The sequence below is a fragment of the Staurois parvus genome, unplaced genomic scaffold, assembly GCF_062004578.1.
Source record: "Staurois parvus isolate SC_StPar_1 unplaced genomic scaffold, SC_StPar_1.0 ptg000244l, whole genome shotgun sequence".
NCBI lineage: Eukaryota > Metazoa > Chordata > Amphibia > Anura > Ranidae > Staurois > Staurois parvus.
The window spans coordinates 9,229,661-9,249,488 of NW_028318040.1; the positions used below are offsets into that span (position 1 = coordinate 9,229,661).

Below are 19,828 nucleotides of genomic sequence, written 5' to 3' on the forward strand. Positions count from 1 at the left end.
ACTTCAATGTACGTCAGCACAGTGCATCACACTGCCCTACGTTGCAGTGAATGAAGTGTATGTTTTGTAAACTTAGCATAAAGTTTAAGCAAAACAACAAAAATAGGGAGCTGCGTGATGCGCTGATCTGGGGGCACCCTTGTTAAAGGGGGCTTCCAGATTCCGATAAGCCGATAAGCCCCCTGCCTGCAGACATCAACATGGGGACAAAGTGCTTTGGCTCTCCCCTGCCCCAAAGCACCCCCTAATGTTGAGGGCATGTGGCCTGGTATGGTTCAGGGGGGGGGGCACTTGCTCACCCCCCCCCCCTTTCCTGACCTGCTGGGCTGCATGCTCGGATAAGGGTCTGGTATGGATTTTAGGGGGGACCCCCCACATCATTTGTTTTTAAATTAAAAAAAATCTAAATCCATACCAGACCAGAAGGGCTTGGTATGGATGGGAGGGGGAACCAATATTTTTATTTGCTGGCAATTCTTTTACATTCAGCTGTCAGTGGGGTACCCCGCTGAGAGCTGAAACATTAACATATGGTTGTCACTACTAAAATACTGCATGACTTAATAACTTATATAATTGGTTTTCAGTGCATTTCTATGGGAAACGGTGTTTTGGTTTACAAATTTTTTGCTATACAAAAGGTCCTGCAGAACGAATTAAATTCATAAACCGAGGTATTACTGTGTATTATTTGTTCTCTTTTGATCTGTTAAATTCACTAATGAAAACATTTTGTTTTAGGCCTGGTTCACACTGCTGCAACTTGGGATCCGACTTGTGAGACCCCAAGTCACATGGCATGTGAAATCCCATGTTAGTCAATGAGAGCCAGCTTAATTAGCACTACTGAAGTCGCTCCAACTTTAGAAAAGGTTCCTGTACTACTTCAAGGTGACTTCTATCCAACTTGTGCCCATAGCTTTAATAGAAGTCGCCTCCAAGTCGGATCCCCATCTATAATGATGTGATTTGGATCCGACATTACAGGAAGATTACTCAGGCATTCCCTGAAAGTTGCTTCAGAGTTACTTCAAAGTAGTACTCAAGTTGCCTGGAAAAGTCGCACTGCAAGTCGTGCGACTTTCAAGTAGCAGTAGTGTGAACCGAGACTTATCTGTTCAGTTAGTGCAAACATGTTAATCTTCCCAAAAATTTATAACTACCCTGTGTCTTGTGGAAATTTTTTGTATTGTCTCAACGAGCTTAAATGTATCTTCCAGTTCTTCCTTAGGACTACAGGGAGTCTTTATGTTGTGGAGAATAGGATAGGGGAAAGTTTGAGTAGTTTAGCAAAAGACAATTGGGCAGAGCTGACACCATTCAGTCCATATCCTATGTGTTGTCAGTGTATGTTGTGTTGTCAGTCCACAACAGCACTTAGTAGCAGAGTGCAATTATGGCACATCAACAGGTATGTTTCTGTATTTGCATTGTCTTTATGGGGATAAAACATGGAGAAATGTGCATGTGATGCAGATATTTATTGCACTTTTTTTTTGCTCTGACATACAATTAATTAAAGCAGTACAAAATGCAATAATCCATAGCAGCTAAGCCGGTTAAGTTTAGGGTTGATTTTTGCTTAAATGCTACAGGTTACTGCATTTTGCACTACTGCCTTTAATAAGCCCAATTATTCCAGGTGACTGAATAAACATTTTTGCCTATGTTGGCATTGGTCCACTGCTTCCCTGGGATCTTTGGTACCTGGCAGGCATCTGGAAACGAAGGATATCTTGGAACACAGAGAGCATGTACTTGTTCATTTCTAGTGGAAGATGCCCAATAGAAAGAAGCATGTTTTTTACTTCCATGTAAGTAGGGTTGTTGTTCAGTATTATATTTGCTGCAGACGTCCTCACTGTCTTTTCGTGTATTCTATAATTCTGGTGGTAGATGCGATTCATTACTTTTTTCACCTAATTTAAAAAAAGAAAATTTGCAAAACATAAGAATATAGTAACAGTTTCATGCACTTAAATAGGATTTTTACTGTAATGCTTTGCTTAAAAAGACAAGCAGGGAACAAGGAACTAGTCACCAGTATTGCCTGTAATCTCCCTACAGCTGAATCTTTTGCCCCTTATTGGCTTACCTTTTTCCACACCAGGTCTCCTTGTGAAAGCACCCATCTCACAAGTAGAGGGCTATGCTTTCTTCTGCCTTTCTGATGATTGGTGATCTAATGACTAGAGGGGCAATAATTAAGAACAACAGGGAAGGTGGAAGAAGCACAAATCCAAGGAATGGAAGAGCAGAACCAGTGACATCCTTGCCCTGCAGGTCCTCAGGTACAGCTTCATCACCAGCAAGGAGAACAGTGAACAGCACAGTAGTGATATCACCATCTCACTCCTATTTTGTGGGATTAGAAGTCAGGGGCAGCAGTACCCTAAATCTCACACTGCTTATACACAGCTATGAGGCTAAAGACACAGAAAGGTCTAGGCACAAGAAGTGCACTGCTATATTTCAAGATGAATTCAATGCAAAAGATATATTTTCAGGGTACACCGTAGACACAAGTAGCATTTCTAGATGTTCCCTAATATAGCAAATCTTCACTTTTAAATTTAGGTCCACTATAACAAATATACTCTTCAACATTCCAATGTGTATTTGACATTTTGTTTGTATTTGATGTTGTTTTTTTTGGCTTGCACTATTGCTGCAGAGTTATTTATTTTAATATTAAATTATTTTATTGTATATCACATTGAGATTTAAAGTGATGTCTACTTCACAGAGTGTTTCTTTCTGTACATTTGAATATCAATAAAATGTTGCCGGTAAATATGTATTAAAACTAATTCAACCAAATCTAAAGTTGTTTTAAATGATTAATGCTAGTGACATTATTTTACTAAATGTCAGATATTCTTTAAATAGCCATTCTTTATTCTTTAAATAGACATTCTTTAAAAAGCCAACTATAGATACACATACACAGCATTTAATGACAGAGAAAAGAAGGAGCATTACATACAAATACACAGACTCTAAATGAATCATGCTTCTTTTTCAATCATCACTAACCTCTGATATTTAGTGGCATTGCCTAAAGACAGAATTAAACTATAACATCAACAAAAAATAATGTATGATAATAAACAGTGTGGATATCCATATAAAAGGTAGATTTTTATCTCAAACTGTTAAGATATAAAGTTACTTATTATGCTTAAATATACTATTTCTATCATTTTTATTCATAGAATATCTAAATCTGCACACTACTGTATATGCTTGAAAGATCTTAATCACTAATCAATTCTTCATTCTCATTCCACATCTATAGGTAAAATGTCAATATATACAGCATATTGAAAATCAAGCCAAAGATTTCCAAAGTTTGAATGAAGTTCTGGTTCTGATTATTTAGAACATTCCAAGAAGATAAGATAAACATAATTAATATTATCAAAGTGTGTCAATGTTTTAAAAGCTTGGTTTGTAAGTATAGCTTGTAAAAAAAAAAATAAAAAAAATGTGTATATGTAGTGACATACTTCCTGACACCCTGGCTGGGTATCTTTGCTAAACTACAGTTTCCTCCACTCTGGAACCAGAATATAAAACATTCACCCCAAGCATCAAACAGAACCAATGTTGGAGTAAAACAAGGACTACATTATGCACAGCATTTATACACAAATACCTTCCCCCTAGACAGGTATGGCCCACATTACAAGTCTCAGGAGAAAATTACTTTACATAAACAAATAATCAAATACAAGAAAACATGTGCTGACCCCACTCTGTCATTTTACGTGGCCTACCACTTTGTGGCTGAGTTGCTGTTGTTGCCAGTTGCTTCCACTTTGTTATAATACCACCAGCAGTTGACCGTGAAATATTTTGTAGCAAAGAAATTTCACGGATGGACCATGCTTGAATTCACTGAACTCCTGAGAGGGACCCATTCTTTCACAAATATTCGTAGAAGCAGTCTGAATGCCTAGGTGCTTGATTTTATACACCTGTGGCCATGGAGGTAACTGGAACACCTGAATTCAATGATTTGGAGGGGTGTCCCAATACTTTTGGTATATATATATACATACACTGCTCACAAAAATTAAAGGAACACTTTTTTATAGGAGTATATCATCAAGTCAATTAAACTCCTGGAATATTGATCTGGTCAGTTAAGTAGGAGAGGGTGTTAGTCAGCTTCAGCTGCTTTGGTGTTAATGAAACTAACAACAGGTGCACTAGATAGGCAACAACGAGATGACACCCAAAACAGGAATGGTTTTACAGGTGGAGACCACTGACATTTTTTTCCCTACTCATCTTTTCTGACTGTTTTTCACTAGTTTTGCATTTGGCTATGGTCAGTGTCACTACTGGTAGCATGAGGCGATACCTGGACTCTAAAGAGGTTGCACAGGCAGTCCAACTCCTCCAGGATGGCACATCAATACGTGCCATTGCTAGAAGGTTTGCTGTGTCACAGTCTCAAGAGCATGGAGGAGATTCCAGGAGACAGGAAGTTACTCTAGGAGAGCTGGACAGGGCCATAGAAGGCCCTTAACCCATCAGCAGGAATGGTATCTGCTCCTTTGTGCAAGGAGGAACAGGAGGAGCACTGCCAGAGCCCTACAAAGTGACCTCCAGCAGGCCCCTGGTGTGAATGTCTCTGACCAAACAATCAGAAACACACCTCATGAGGGTGGCCTGAGGGCCTGAAGTCCTCTAGAGGTCCCTGTGCTCACTGCCTGGCACCATAGAGCTTGATTGGCATTTGCCACCAGAATTGGTTGGTCCGCCACTGGCGCCCTGTGGCCATGTGACAGATGTGAAAGGGTCTGGAGAAGCTGTGGAGAATGTTATGCTGCCTGTAACATCGTTCAACATGACCATTTTGGTGGTGGGTCAGTGATGATCTGGGGAGGCATACCCATGGAGAGACGCACAGACCTCTAAAGGCTAAACAATGGCACCCTAACTTCCATTAGGTATCAGGATGAAGTCCTTGGACCTATTGCCAGACCCTAAGCTGGTGCAGTGGGTCCTGGGTTCCTCCTGGTGAACGACAATGTCTGGCCTCATGTGGCGAGAGTATGCAGGCAGTTCCTGGAGGAAGAAGGAATTGAGACCATTGAATGACCCCCACACTTGCCTGACCTAAATCCAATAGAACACTCCTGGGATATCATGTTTCGGTCCATCTGACGCCACTAGGTTGCACCTCAGATTGTCCAGGAGCTCAGTGATGCTCTGATCCAGATCTGGGAGGAAATACCGTCTTATCATTAAGAGAATGCCCCAACATTGTCAGGCATGCATACAAGCATGTGGGGGCCATACAAACTATGAGTACCATTTTGAGTTGCTGCAATTAAATTACAGCAAAATGCACTAGCCTGCTGCATCATTTTTTCACTTTGATTTTTGGGGTGTCTTTGAATTCAGTCCTCTGGGGCATCCCTCCATTCCTAACACATTACCCAGTCCATATCAGTATAGATATCCAGCATGATATTTTTCCACATTGAGATCTGATGTTTTTTAAAGTGTTTCTTTAATTTTTTGAGCAGTGTATATCAGATTTGCTTATTTTAAACTCTTTTTTTCCATATCTTTAGTTACTTCCTAGTTTCCATGTCTAGGCATATATGCCTATGTTTTGAGCAGTATATATATTATAGCCATATTTGCTCATAACTAGAGATGAGCGAATCGAACATGACGAAGTGGAATTCGTTCCGAAGATTTGGAAAAATTCGATTCGCGACGAATCCGAAGATTAGCAAACTTCGGATGCACGAATCGAATTTTCCCAAAAATGGCGGCGACATGTGTGGCGACAGGAGAAAATGGACAGAGAAGATGGGGCAGGGATCTCTGGGAAGGCGCGCAGACAAGGCGCGCTGACCCATAATGCATTCATGAGTCATGAATCATGACATGTGATCGCATTAGCCAATCAGCAGCCAGCCAGCACTGTGTAATGGTGGAGCTATAAATCGCGGCCATCTTAGAATTCTCCATTAGCCTCCGGTCATTCAAGAGAGACAGACCTGTCTGTATTAAGGGACAGAGTTAGGGCCACAGAGACTTTAGGGCCACAGAATCGTTACTCAGGGACACAGAATTGTTACTCAGGGACACAGAATTGTTACTCAGGGACACAGAATTGTTACTCAGGGACACAGAATCGTTACTCAGGGACACAGAATCGTTACTCAGGGACACAGAATGGTTACTCAGGGACACAGAATTGTTACTCAGGGACACAGAATCGTTACTCAGGGACACAGAATCGTTACTCAGGGACACAGAATTGTTACTCAGGAACACAGAATCGTTACTCAGGGACACAGAATTGTTACTCAGGGACACAGAATCGTTACTCAGGGACACAGAATCGTTACTCAGGGACACAGAATCGTTACTCAGGGCCACAGCTATCAAAGAATCGAAAATTTAAAGTGACATACACCCTTTTTTTTTTTGGTGGCTGTCGTGCACAGTTGGTGCTGCAGTTTGCCGATTGTGCAAAATAAACTGACTTTCTGCTTCACAACCACTATTGTACGTTCAAAGAGTTAAATCCATTTACACGCCGGCTGGCGGTAATATTTTTTGGGTGATTAGTGCATTCCAGTGACACAAACGTACAGTTTCCAGCCAACGGCAAGCTGCAATTGACCGATTGTGTACAATAAACTGACTTTCTGCTTCACAACCACTATTGTACGTTCAAAGAGTTAGATCCATTTACACGCCGGGTGGCGGTAATATTTTTTGGGTGATTAGTGCATTCCAGTGACATAAACGTACAGTTTCCAGCCAACGGCAAGCTGCAATTGACCGATTGTGCTAAATAAACTGACTTTCTGCTTCACAACCACTATTGTACGTTCAAAGAGTTAAATCCATATACACGCCGGGTGGCGGTAATATTTTTTGGGTGATTAGTGTATTCCAGTGACATAAACGTACAGTTTCCAGCCAACGGCAAGCTGCAATTGACCGATTGTGCTAAATAAACTGACTTTCTGCTTCACAACCACTATTGTACGTTCAAAGAGTTAGATCCATTTACACGCCGGGTGGCGGTAATATTTTTTGGGTGATTAGTGCATTCCAGTGACATAAACGTACAGTTTCCAGCCAGCGGCAAGCTGCAATTGACCGATTGTGCTAAATAAACTGACTTTCTGCTTCACAACCACTATTGTACGTTCAAAGAGTTAGATCCATTTACACGCCGGGTGGCGGTAATATTTTTTGGGTGATTAGTGCATTCCAGTGACATAAACGTACAGTTTCCAGCCAACGGCAAGCTGCAATTGACCGATTGTGCTAAATAAACTGACTTTCTGCTTCACAACCACCATTGTACGTTCAAAGAGTTAGATCCATTTACACGCCGGGTAGCGGTAATATTTTTTGGGTGATTAGTGCATTCCAGTGACATAAACGTACAGTTTCCAGCCAACGGCAAGCTGCAATTGACCGATTGTGCTAAATAAACTGACTTTCTGCTTCACAACCACTATTGTACGTTCAAAGAGTTAAATCCATTTACACGCCGGCTGGCGGTAATATTTTTTGGGTGATTAGTGCATTCCAGTGACAGAAACGTACAGTTTCCAGCCAACGGCAAGCTGCAATTGACCGATTGTGTACAATAAACTGACTTTCTGCTTCACAACCACCATTGTACGTTCAAAGAGTTAGATCCATTTACACGCCGGGTGGCGGTAATATTTTTTGGGTGATTAGTGCATTCCAGTGACATAAACGTACAGTTTCCAGCCAACGGCAAGCTGCAATTGACTGATTGTGCTAAATAAACTGACTTTCTGCTTCACAACCACTATTGTACGTTCAAAGAGTTAGATCCATTTACACGCCGGGTGGCGGTAATATTTTTTGGGTGATTAGTGCATTCCAGTGACATAAACGTACAGTTTACAGCCAACGGCAAGCTGCAATTGACCGATTGTGCTAAATAAACTGACTTTCTGCTTCACAACCACTATTGTACGTTCAAAGAGTTAAATCCGGTTTTATTTTTGGGGTGCTTATTGAATTAAAGAGTATGTCAGACAACACGCAGAGGAGTGGCAGAGGAGGCAATGTTTCAGGAGCGAGCAGACGTGGCAGCAGAGGAAGGGGTCGAGGCAGCACTAGTCGCAGCCAGAGGCCAGTGCTCCCGGTGTCATCCAGCGGTCGTGTCTCCACCGACAACCCTGCCGTCATCGATTGGTTGACTCGGTCGTCTTCCTTTTCCCAGGTCACCTCTGACACCTACAGCCAACGGTCGGTGGGTACGTCAGACACAACCGTTAGTTGGCATGGCCCGGGAGCAAGCCCACTGAAATCACGTGTCCTTGACCTGCCCCTGTCCTTTGGTGTTCCCTCACCAAGCGAAGTATCGCATGCTGTGGGCTCAGCCCCACTGTACAGTGAGGAAGAGCTAACAGAGGGCAGTCAGGAACGGGGGGAGACATCCGCCTCTTCAGCAGCCAGGCGAAGAAGTACTGGCGAGGAGAGTGGCTCGGTAGCCGGTCTAGAGACAGGTCTGTCTCCTGACCCACACGCAGCAGAGGGGGCTAGTAGTGACGCGGAGACCCTAAATGATGATGATGAGGCTGATCGCACTTGGCAGCCTCGTCGTCATCAGGCTATTGCTTCCGCATCATCAGGAGAAGAGGGTGCCAGCTTGGCAGCGAGCAAAACAGTCGGTGGGTTGCCCAGGAGGCAGCAGGGTCGCAGCAGTGTCAGTGGAGGCAAACGGCCACGGAGTAGAGCACCAGCTCCACTGCAGCCTACCACCACGGCCAGTAGTGGTGCCGGTGTGCACGGAGGAAGTAGCAGTCAGCCAGTGAGGAGTAGCGGGGGCAAAGTTTCCTACTCGGCGGTGTGGCAATTTTTCGTCAAGCCGCCCGAGGAAGTAAACGTAGCCGTATGTCGACTATGTGGCCAGAAAGTCAAGCGTGGCCAGGGGGCCAATGTTGGGACTACAGCGTTGCGTCAGCATATGCAGCGTCGCCATTCGGTGGCCTGGGAAAACCGTGATAAAGATACGGCGGTTCTGCCTGCCCCAGCCCCCGCTCCATCACCCGCTCCGTTACTTGCTCCGTCACCCGACGTCAATCGCCCTGTATCAGCCAGTCAAGGCTCCAACACCTCTGCTGAGGGGAGTTGTCGCTCGTTGGCATCTTCCGCTCGTTCAGATGCTCCTTCTCCTGCTACTCCTCTTCACGGATTCCGTCAGCAGTCTTTCTTGGAATCCGTTTCCAAGAGACAACAGTTTGCGAGCACGCACCCGACGGTGCAGAAGCTGAACATCCTCCTGTCCAAGTTGCTGGTGCTGCAGTCCCTCTCTTTCCAAGTGGTGGACTCAGCACCTTTCCGAGAAATGATGGCTTGTGCCGAGCCGCGGTGGAGAGTGCCAAGCCGGCATTTCTTCGCCAAAAAGGCAGTGCCAGCCCTGCATTCACATGTAGAAGAGATGGTGGGCCAGTCTTTGAGCATGTCGGTCTCTGCCAAAGTGCACGGCAGCGCCGACGTGTGGAGCTGTAACTACGGTCAGGGACAGTACATGTCATTTACGGCCCACTGGGTGAACGTGGTGCCGGCACAGCCGCACCAGCAACTTGGACAGGTCACGCCGCTTTTGCCTCCACGTTTGCACGTCCTTGGTCCAGCAAAGATGTCCGCCTCTACCACCTCTTCTTCCGCCGTGTCCTCAGCCGCAACCCCCGTGCCAAGTCCCATTACCCGACCGGCATATCACATGTGCAGGGCGCAACGGTGTCACGCTGTGCTGCACCTGGTATGCCTTGGCGAACGTAGTCACACAGGGGAGGAACTTCTGAGTGTAATGAACAGAGAAATCGACAGATGGCTGTCTCCGTGCAAACTGAAAATCGGAACCATGTTGACCGACAACGGAAAGAACATGGTGTCTGCTCTGCGTCAAGGAAGGTTGTGCCATGCGCCATGCATGGCTCACATGTTCAATCTGGTTGTCAAGCGGTTCCTAAAATCCACCATCCCACTGCAAGACATCCTTAAAATGTCACGTAAACTTTGCATGCATTTCAGCCATTCCTACACCGCAAAGCACACCCTCCTTGAGCTGCAGCGGCAGAACGGAATTCCACAGCATCGCCTGATCTGCGACGTTGCAACAAGGTGGAATTCAACCCTACATATGTTAGACCGCCTTTACGAACAGCGAAAGGCCATCACCGATTTCCTGATGTTACAAGCGGATAAAGGTACTCCCCTGTGTAACTTAGATGTCAGCCATTGGCAGCTCATGCGTGACACCTGCCGCTTGCTGAGGCCCTTTGAGGAGGCCACGCTATTCGTGAGTCGGCAGGACTATGGGATGAACGACGTCATTCCTCTGTTGCACGTCCTGGAACAAATGCTGTTAACAATGGCTGGTCAGGGTGCGGTAGACGTGGCGCACAGATCTCAACGCCACATGACCCCTGTGGGGGCAGGACAGGAAGAAGAGGAGGAGGTAGAGGAGGACATTGGTGCTCAGGAATTATTGAGTGAAATGGGTGGTTTTTCCACTCAGCGGACAGGAGTGGAGGAGCAGGAGCATCTGGTAGAGGAGGAGGAGGAGACAGAGGACCCAGACGCACCGTGGCAGTATGCTGTGGAGATGGAGGCAGGGAGTCCCTCGCATTCCTTGGCACAAATGGCCCATAGCATGCTCGGTTGCTTGTGTAGCGACAGCCAAATAATAACCATCAGACAGAGGGATGACTTTTGGCTGTCCACCTTGTTGGACCCTCGCTACCGTTCAAAAATGGTGGCCTTTTTCACACCTGCTGAGAGGGAGGCCAAAATAAAGTACTATAAAAACCACCTATGTAGTCATGCAGTATATAGCCCTATCGGCCACTTTCTGGCATCCAGTTGCTGTAGCCCCCATCACCACACTGTGCCACGGGCCCCTGTACCGCCTTCTCATACTGCTGCCAGATCCATCCTCTGCCATGTGCGTCTTTGTCGTCTGCTCACGCTGCTGGGTTCCAGTTTTAAACCTAGGCCTGTGTATGGCTTCGGAATACTGCTGCCTCCACCGCCACCCTGCGCCATGTGCCTCTGTCGTCTGCTCACGCTGCTGACGGCTTCCGCTTTTTAACCGAGGCCTGTGTATGTCTTCCGAATACTGCTGCCTCCACCGCCACCCTGCGCCATGTGCCACTTTCAGGTCTCCTTACACTGTTGGTGGGTTCCATTTTGTGATAGGGTGCTGTATGGCCTTCCATTGCTGCTGCCTCCACCGCCACCCTGCGCCATGTGCCTCTGTCGTCTGCTCACGCTGCTGACGGCTTCCGCTTTTTAACCGAGGCCTGTGTTTGGCTTCCGAATACTGCTGCATCCACCGCCACCCTGCGCCAGGTGTCTCTGTCGTCTGCTCACGCTGCTGACGGCTTCCGCTTTTTAACCTAGGCCTGTGTATGGCTTCCGAATACTGCTGCCTCCACCGCCACCCTGCGCCATGTGCCTCTGTCGTCTGCTCACGCTGCTGACGGCTTCCGCTTTTTAAACTAGTCCTGTGTATGTCTTCCGAATACTGCTGCCTCCACCGCCACCCTGCGCCATGTGCCACTTTCAGGTCTCCTTACACTGTTGGTGGGTTCCATTTTGTGATAGGGTGCTGTATGGCCTTCCATTGCAGCTGCCTCCACCGCCACCCTGCGCCATGTGCCTCTGTCGTCTGCTCACGCTGCTGACGGTTTCCGCTTTTTAACCGAGGCCTGTGTTTGGCTTCCGAATACTGCTGCATCCACCGCCACCCTGCGCCATGTGTCTCTGTCGTCTGCTCATGCTGCTGACGGCTTCCGCTTTTTAACCTAGGCCTGTGTATGGCCTTCAATTGAAGCTGCTTCTGCTCCGCCACTCTGCCATTGGACTCTTGATAGTCGTCTCCCCACGCTTCTGCTGGGGGGACTTTTTAACATAGGCCTCTGTATGGCCTTCAATTTTAGCTGCTTACGCTCCGCCACTCTGCCATGGGCCCCTGTACCGCCTCCTCATGCTGCTGCCAGGCCTGTAATCTGCCATGGGCCCCCGTACCGACTCCTCATGCTGCTGCCAGGCCCGTAATCTGTCATGGGCCCCTGTACCGCCTCCTCATGCTGCTGCCAGGTCCAGAGTGTGTCATGGGTCCCTGTACGGCCTCCCATTGCTGCTGTCTCCATCGCCACACTCTGCCATGTGCCACTTTCAGGTCTCCTCACACTGCTGGTGGGTTCCATTTTGTCATAGGGTGCTGTATGGCCTCCCATTGCTGCTGCCTCCACCGCCACACTGTGGCTCCACACTCTGGTTTTGGCCCCGTGACTGCCCAAATGAGTGAAGTGTGCGGTGATTCTAAGATCGACGGCACTCATCTGCATGTCATACTGACTGACAGTATTATTTCTCTTCCCCAGCAGACTCCAAGGGCATTTAAATTAAAGGTACAGTGTTCTGCACTAATATAAAGGCTCTCTGAAGCCTAGAAACACCCTTTTTATAAGTTAAATTCGCAGCGAATATATTCGGCACAAAGCGAATTTAATCGGCGAATTCGGCGAATCAGCCGAACCGAATTTTTGAATAATTCGCTCATCTCTACTCATAACATACGCAGGGTCAGCTTCCTGCTGATTATCTTATCTCACTGATAAGGTCTATTTGAGTGCAAAACAATAGTTCTGAATAGCATAGTAAGAAAAAGATACTTTTTTATTAATGACATTCGGTAATGCCCTCTCGATGCTTGTAAAGTGTTTTCTTTTAATGTTAGATCCACTTTAACAAGTGTGTCAAACTCAAGTGAAACAGTGAGCTGACATGACTGAATCCCCAAGGTAGCCACATTATGTCTGGGGGATGTACCCACTTAAGTCCACTTACTTATTTTTGTTATGTATTTTTAGGTTAATAGGGTCTTTTTTTAAGCTTGGGGTGCTCAGAATGGAGCAATCAGTTATTATTGACTGGTCTCGTGTTACAGTACTGCTCTCCAAGCTAAGGAATTTACCGGTAAATCAAAATTCCTATTATCTAAAAAGTAAAGTATGGAGTTAAAAAAAAAAAAAAAAGTGCTTGGCAGGTCACTGAGAAGCTGAGCCAGGTGCTGATCCAGGCTTCTGGGTGGATCCTGATCATATGCTCAAGATATTTTCAGAGCCTGGACTGGTTCTGTGATGTGAGCCAACAGTGGGCTTTAGCTGGCTGAAAATGGATAAGAGTGCTCAACATACTACACTCCTGTGATCTACAGGAGAAGAATAGCTAAAATAGCTTTTGCTATACTTCTTTAATCATACACCACAGGACTGGCATTCATATGCCCTGGGACATACCCAAGCAATAAAACTAAGGAGGGAGTGACAACATAGCAATCTGGAACTGCCAACAGGCTCACGAGAAACACAAGGGTTTAAGGAACCTAAACAAAATATTCAAAAGAGATGAGTTGTCTGATCCACCTGGTAATGGCAGAGCAAGAAGCAGGAAATCCACTACAAGGACCTGCAGGTAAAACAAAAAGGGAGAAGCCAGAAAGTGGAGGGAGGGGGCCACTATAGGTAAAAAAAATAAAAATTTTGATCTCAAAACACCCATAACCTTGGCAAAAGAAGAAAAAGGCTCTTTACAAGAGAGAGCTGCTAACTCAGAAACAGACATGATGGCAACCAAGAAGGCAACTTTAAAGATGAGATCTTCTAACAAATTGTCTCTAATCAGTTTAAAAGGGGGTCTCTGAACAGCAGAGAACACTAGGTTGAAATCCAAAGGTGACACAGGATGTTAAAATGTGGAATTATATGAGCAAATCCATGTAGAAAAGTCCTTATAAGGGATTGAGAGGCAAGAAGTCACTGGAAGAGGATGGATAATGCAGAAACCTGTACCTTGAGGGCCAGATGCTGATCAATACCAAAATACAAGTGATAGAGTATTCCCTAGGGCTAAGCCTTCTGTCCTGGCACCATGCAAAGAAGGCCTTCCAAGTGTGATGGTAATCTTGGGGGAGTTGGATTTTTTTTTCTTAAGTAAAGTATAAAAAAAACCCTGGATGAGAGATACCCCTATAATTTATGACTTGGAACAGCCAGGCCCTTAAAGCCAGCTACTAGTGAGTAGCAAAATGGAGCAGGGGGCCTTCTAAGTCTGGTCTGCTTGGAAGAGGCCAGGGTCCATCATCCAGAAGTCTGAGTGTATCTATGTACTGCACTACCCCCATTTACTCCTCTTAATCTTGCACAGAAGTTGAAGGAGTATCTTCATAGGAGGGAAGGCATAAACCAGTTAGAATTAAATTTGTTCAGTTACTGTTGATGTTGGAGGCCAGGATGTTTTTCCCCACTTTTGCCAGAGATTCTGAAAGAACATGGTGGGCAAAGACTACTCCCCAAGGTTTAGGCATTAATGGCTTAGGAAATCTGCTTGCCAGTTGTCCACTCCTGGAATGTGGATGGCCAAGATATCAGTAATTAAATTTTCTGTCCATGAGGGTATTACATTCTTTTATGCTTCTAGTGCACCCTTGATGACTTATGTAGACTACTGCTGTGGCATTGTTTAACTGTACTCTGACTGGGTAACATTGTAGAATGGAGGTCCGATGTTGAAGAGACAGCCTGAGTGATCTCTGTTCCAGAATGCTAATCGATAGTTGTGTCTTCAATAAGGATCATGTTCCCTGTATGGTCAGGCTGCTTAACTGCTTTACCAAGGCTGTAAACTACATGCCCATCTATAACTACCAAATTCCAGGTCCTGTAAAAGAATGAGTCTCCCAATTCCAGGGTGGGATTTGAGTTCCAAAATGCAAGGAGTTCTTCAACTGAACAAAAACATTGAGCAATCCAAGGATTGAATCCAATTGTCCTTGTCTTGAGGTTATTGGATTGAAGGGATCTGAAGTGAAATTGCACAAAGGGAACTGGCTTGAAGGATATCACCATAATGTTCAGAACCCTCATGCTGTAGCAAATTGAGGGGTACTATTGCAAACCAAGGGTCAGAGAACTGAACTTCAGGGAGGACATCTTCTGCTGAGGGAGGAAGATTTTGGCATGGATTGTTTCCAAGATTAGACCTAGGTACCCCAGATGATGTGTGGGCTGTACAGTAGACTTTGGAAAGTTGAAAGGTTTGAAGGGACTGAATAGTCCAATGGATATTGGCAAACAAGATACTGTATGCTGATGAGTTCTTCAACAGGTCATCCAGATAACTTGTGACATGAATACCCTGGATTCGTAGAAGAGACAAAATTGAGGCAAGCACCTTTTTGAACACTTGGGGTACAAAGGAAAGTCCAAATGGCAGATGTTTTGTACGAGAGTATTCAGCAGACCAAGCTTTTAGTCACAAAATTCTGCACATGTGCACAGAGATAAGAGAGATTCCTGAGATTTGTTGATTGACATTCTCTAGAGCATCAACACAAAACTACATGGCTGAAAGCATTAGCTGTAATTGCACTAAGAGAGCAGGGTCTTCAAAGACAAGTTCCTGGTCTCTTCCTAACCAGTTGGTGATAGTTTGGCAAAAAGCAATTGCCTGTTGCAGAGCTGGACTTGTAAGACTAAATGAAGCATTTAAGAGGCCTTCAAGAAGCCTATCAACAGAAACCTTAAAGGAAGAAACATCCTCAGTAGGAAACAAAAGAGAAAGGAGCACCAAGAAGCCTCATAGCATAGTATTACTGTATTCAGTAAAGCAAAATAAAAATCAATAAGACTTGCACTCACAAGCACAGGAGGGGAACTGGCATGTAACTGAAAGGAGAAATTCCATATGTTTGCTTTAGATCCTGCTCTCTCTCGCAAGCCAACACTCAAGGCAGCAGCACAGCCAGCAGCTAGAGTTAGGCTTCATGTACACGAGCCTACCCTGAGCATCAGCCGCAGGAAAATGCAAATCGAGGTAAAACACGTCAACTACGGTGCTGCGGCTTTGCAGTGGTTTTGCCGCATTTTGCGTTTTTCTGTGGTCGGTGGTCAAAACGTTCCTATCCTGAACACGATTCTTTCGCATTTAGGAGAGGGAGGTTTAACCTGACCTAAACGCGACAGCTCCTAAACTCTGTTAAAAGCCTATGTGTACATGGACATATAGGCTTTTATGGAGCTAAGTTTAGGAGCTTTGGCAAAATATGCCAAAAGCTCCTAAACTCAAGTTTAGTAGCTGCTGGTGCACATGAAGCCTCAGTTTTTAGCAATCAACTTTATCTCCAGGACTTATTTATAGGTTTTTAATTTATATATTGTTTTGAGTGTGATAGTATCTCATTTTCTGAGAGATATAATTTTATCCTTTATATCCTTTCACTATTGTCCATGTTGACATACAGACATACAGTCTTATCCATTTGCAACATTGTTTCTCTTTTCATGCATGAATTAACCTCACACGCCCCTGTTGGCTGTTTGTATTACTTCAAATTATTTGTGCTTCTCTTGGTTACAGTCTATAGGTGGATGGTATGTTCCACAGGCAATCTTCTTTTTTGGTTTTAATATCCTCAATAGGTACATTTTTTAATTGCTGCACTGTTATTGTTATTTTATTATTTTATTTACTATTTGTGTTTATTGAGAACTGACATGACAGGACCCACTACCTGAACTGACCATTTAAAAAAATAAATCCTTTTCTATAGGATAAAGATCAGCATAAAGCTTAGATGAAGTATAAACCTTTTCATGGCTGAGCCAAGTCTCATAAAGTGCACAATCAATCTGTGCATGTATGTGAAAAGCCTCTGTATTGGCTGTGGAGAATCAGGTGCCTTTAAGCAAAAGGCTCGTGCACACCTTATTAATAAGTGTGTCCATAATGGAAAGCCTTTGGCATAAGGCCATAGGCTTCAAAGGAAGGGAAACCCTCTGCTGCCTCCACTTCACTATGAAAATAATGACCTCAGTACTTTCCTTAATATCTTAATGAGGTTCTGCTTCTGACTTCTGAACAGGATCAGGGGGAAAAAAGGTTGTGTAGCATTTTTGGCCTCTGGAACTGAAGGCTCGAAAAGAAATCATACATAGTCGTAGAGAAATCTGCCTTTGTGGGATAAGTAGATGGTGCTTGTCCAAAAGGGAGCCAGAGTCAGGCAATGGGAGAAGTGTTAGAGACAAAATGGCAGCACAATAAAGTGAATAACACCCCTAACACTTCTGGCCACTAAACCAAATAGTGTGCTATGACCTGTGCACGGTGCTGTTTAAAACAAGGGACTGGAGTCCATATACAGTGAAATCCAGGCTTGCCTTATTTACAGTTCTGGGCCTAATATTGTCCAGGCTTCCTACGTCATGGTGGGCATACCCCTGAAAGGTTCTTCAAGTTCTTGAACCCATAGAAATGGACCATAACTGTGGATCTGCATAGCACCCTGCAGCTAACTTCACACATTGCACGTTGTGTCAAGGTGAGCACCTAATGGAGGATCCAATGCCCAAAGCAAACATTACAGTTGAGTTTTGGTACCGTCCCCGAGGTACACACCAAGGGAACAGGTCCAGAAACTACTAGGTAGTGCAAAACAATAAGCAGTCAGATGTTGATAGAAGATTCAGATTTAAAAAATGTAGTGGTTTATAAAATACTTCTCCTGAGGAACCTAGGGGCACTAGCAAAATACTGGAGCCTCAGAGAATCAGTGCGGTTATAAGGGCCAGCTCTAGAGGGTGACCCTAGCCCAGTGTTTCTCAACTCCAGTCCTCATGGACCCCCAACAGGTCATGTTTTCAGGATTTCCATTATTTTGCACAGGTAATTTGATCAGTTTCACTGCCTTAGTAATTACCACAGCTGTTTCATCTGAGGGAAATCCTGAAAACATGACCTGTTGGGGGTCCATGAGGACTGGAGTTGAGAAACACTGCCCAAGCAAAACATTTTTGTCAGTGTTTAATCACCTGAGGGTAGCAGCATATACCCATTGCCTATGAATAACAGTCCTGTGTCCTGTATAGCATGATTAAGATTATAATTTTTCTCTATATTGTACTTAAAGGGGAATTAAACCCACCTATCCTTTACAGCCAAGGAAGCTCCTTTTTCTAACAGAAAGAATGTTTATTAAAATAATAAACCATGATACATGTGAATCACCATGACATTATTACAGAAAAAGAGAAACATGAGTGTCACAACAGAAGCATCAACCAAAAATTGCTTACTTCAAACAATCAACAGCAGGTCACAAAGAACCAACAAATAACACATTACATAATAGAACAATATAGCCTGAGGAAGGGGGGAGGAAGGTAAGAAAGGAGGGAGGGGGGAGGGGAGGAAGGAGGAAACTTAGGCAGTAGAAGGAAATATAGGAGTAGAAGGAGAAGAAAACAGCAGGCAGAAATGAAAAGAAATAGGGTAGACCAAGAGGAAAGTGTACATCCAGGGAGGGACTCGCATACAGAAAACTCACTCAGGGAAGTGCCAGGGATGGGAGGCGACTAAGCAACCAAGGGGAAGAGAGCGCTCAAATAAAGTGTCACAGCGTAAGGTGTCTCGCTTCCACCCAGAACAACCAAATTTTGCTAAACTTTTTGGGGAAATTATGTCCCATGTAGGTCAGCTTGTATATAGGCAAAACGGCATTGATCATGGAACGCCAGGCCGAAACTGTAGGAGGCTCCGGCATTTTCCATTTAGAAAATATAATCTTCCTTGCATAATAAACAGCATAAAAAACTGTTTGGTATGGGTAGTGGTAGGTAGGTTATCGGTTATTGAAGCTTCATTTTAGCCTCTGTTTAATTTGTAGTTGCCATGGTGCTGCACATTTGATCAGTTATGACACCAGTTATTTGATGGCTTGACAGTTCAGTTGAGAGCACAAGTAACCTTTACAGTTATCGTTCATGTTATGCCTTGAATGTTACTGTTTTAGAACTTAGTTAAATCAGTGGGTTTAGTTCTGCTTTAAATTATATTACTTCTGTGTATGTAGGGCTAATATGTGTTGTCTTGAGCAAACCTTTGAAATGTTAGCTTTCTTTTTCTAACACGAGAAAACATTATAAAGGAAAAAAGGAGGGTACACCCAGCAAACACCAAAAACCAGGAGGTTGACTTTCCAAACGCCAAGAACAATGCTATCAATCCAGAAATGCCTTCTGAACTGAACTGCCAGTGTGGTTGTACCTGCTATTTGGAAATAAACCCTTCTGGTTTTCGGATTTGCCACATGGACACATCTTTATTTTCCATTATATTGGAAGCCCAGTAAGACTGAAGTTTTGATAGCATCCTGTAGGTAGATGCTGGCTTGATCACCTAGTTTCAGCAGATTTTACAATAAAGTAGCATATACATATAATCTGTGTTTGTTGTAACATTTTTGGTTTTGGATAGAGTAGGTAAGGGTTGGAATGCTGTCGGGTTTTTACTGCTATCCAGGGCTCTGTGAGAGGTTTAACCAAACTTCTGTATATCTAACAATGATTTCACTTAACAGGAAAATATGGAAAATATATATCAAGGACACAGACAGAAATACAAATCTGATGGGGGTTCTAGCTTCTCCTTCTCTTCTTTCTCTCTGTGTTGCTGCCCTCACTTCCTTTCTGACAAAAGTTGTCAGAAAGACAGAAAATTAGTGGAAATCTCTCTTAAAAGAGCTCAGGAGAGCAATAAAAATATGACAGTGGTTGTAACCTTTCCACCACTATACTCAAAACTAAGAAAAAGTTTTGACTGGACATACACTTTAGAGTGACTTTCCGATTGGTTGCTGTGGAATACTGCTATTTGTTCCTTGGTATTATAGGATTTTTGTTGTTTATATTCTTCATTATCTCTATGTCATATGTAAGTTGGAAATGTG

The 19,828-nt window shown here is 44.3% G+C and overlaps 1 protein-coding gene across 1 annotated transcript in view; it reads right to left on the reverse strand.

Moving 5' to 3' along the window:
• Positions 1–19,828, reverse strand: part of MTTP (microsomal triglyceride transfer protein) — a 107,913-nt gene that overhangs the window by 19,386 nt on the left and 68,699 nt on the right. The window contains exon 12 of the mRNA XM_089680558.1: positions 1,708–1,919. Within this exon, the coding sequence (XP_089536684.1) occupies positions 1,708–1,919 (212 nt within the window). The remainder of the gene's footprint in view (positions 1–1,707; positions 1,920–19,828) is intronic.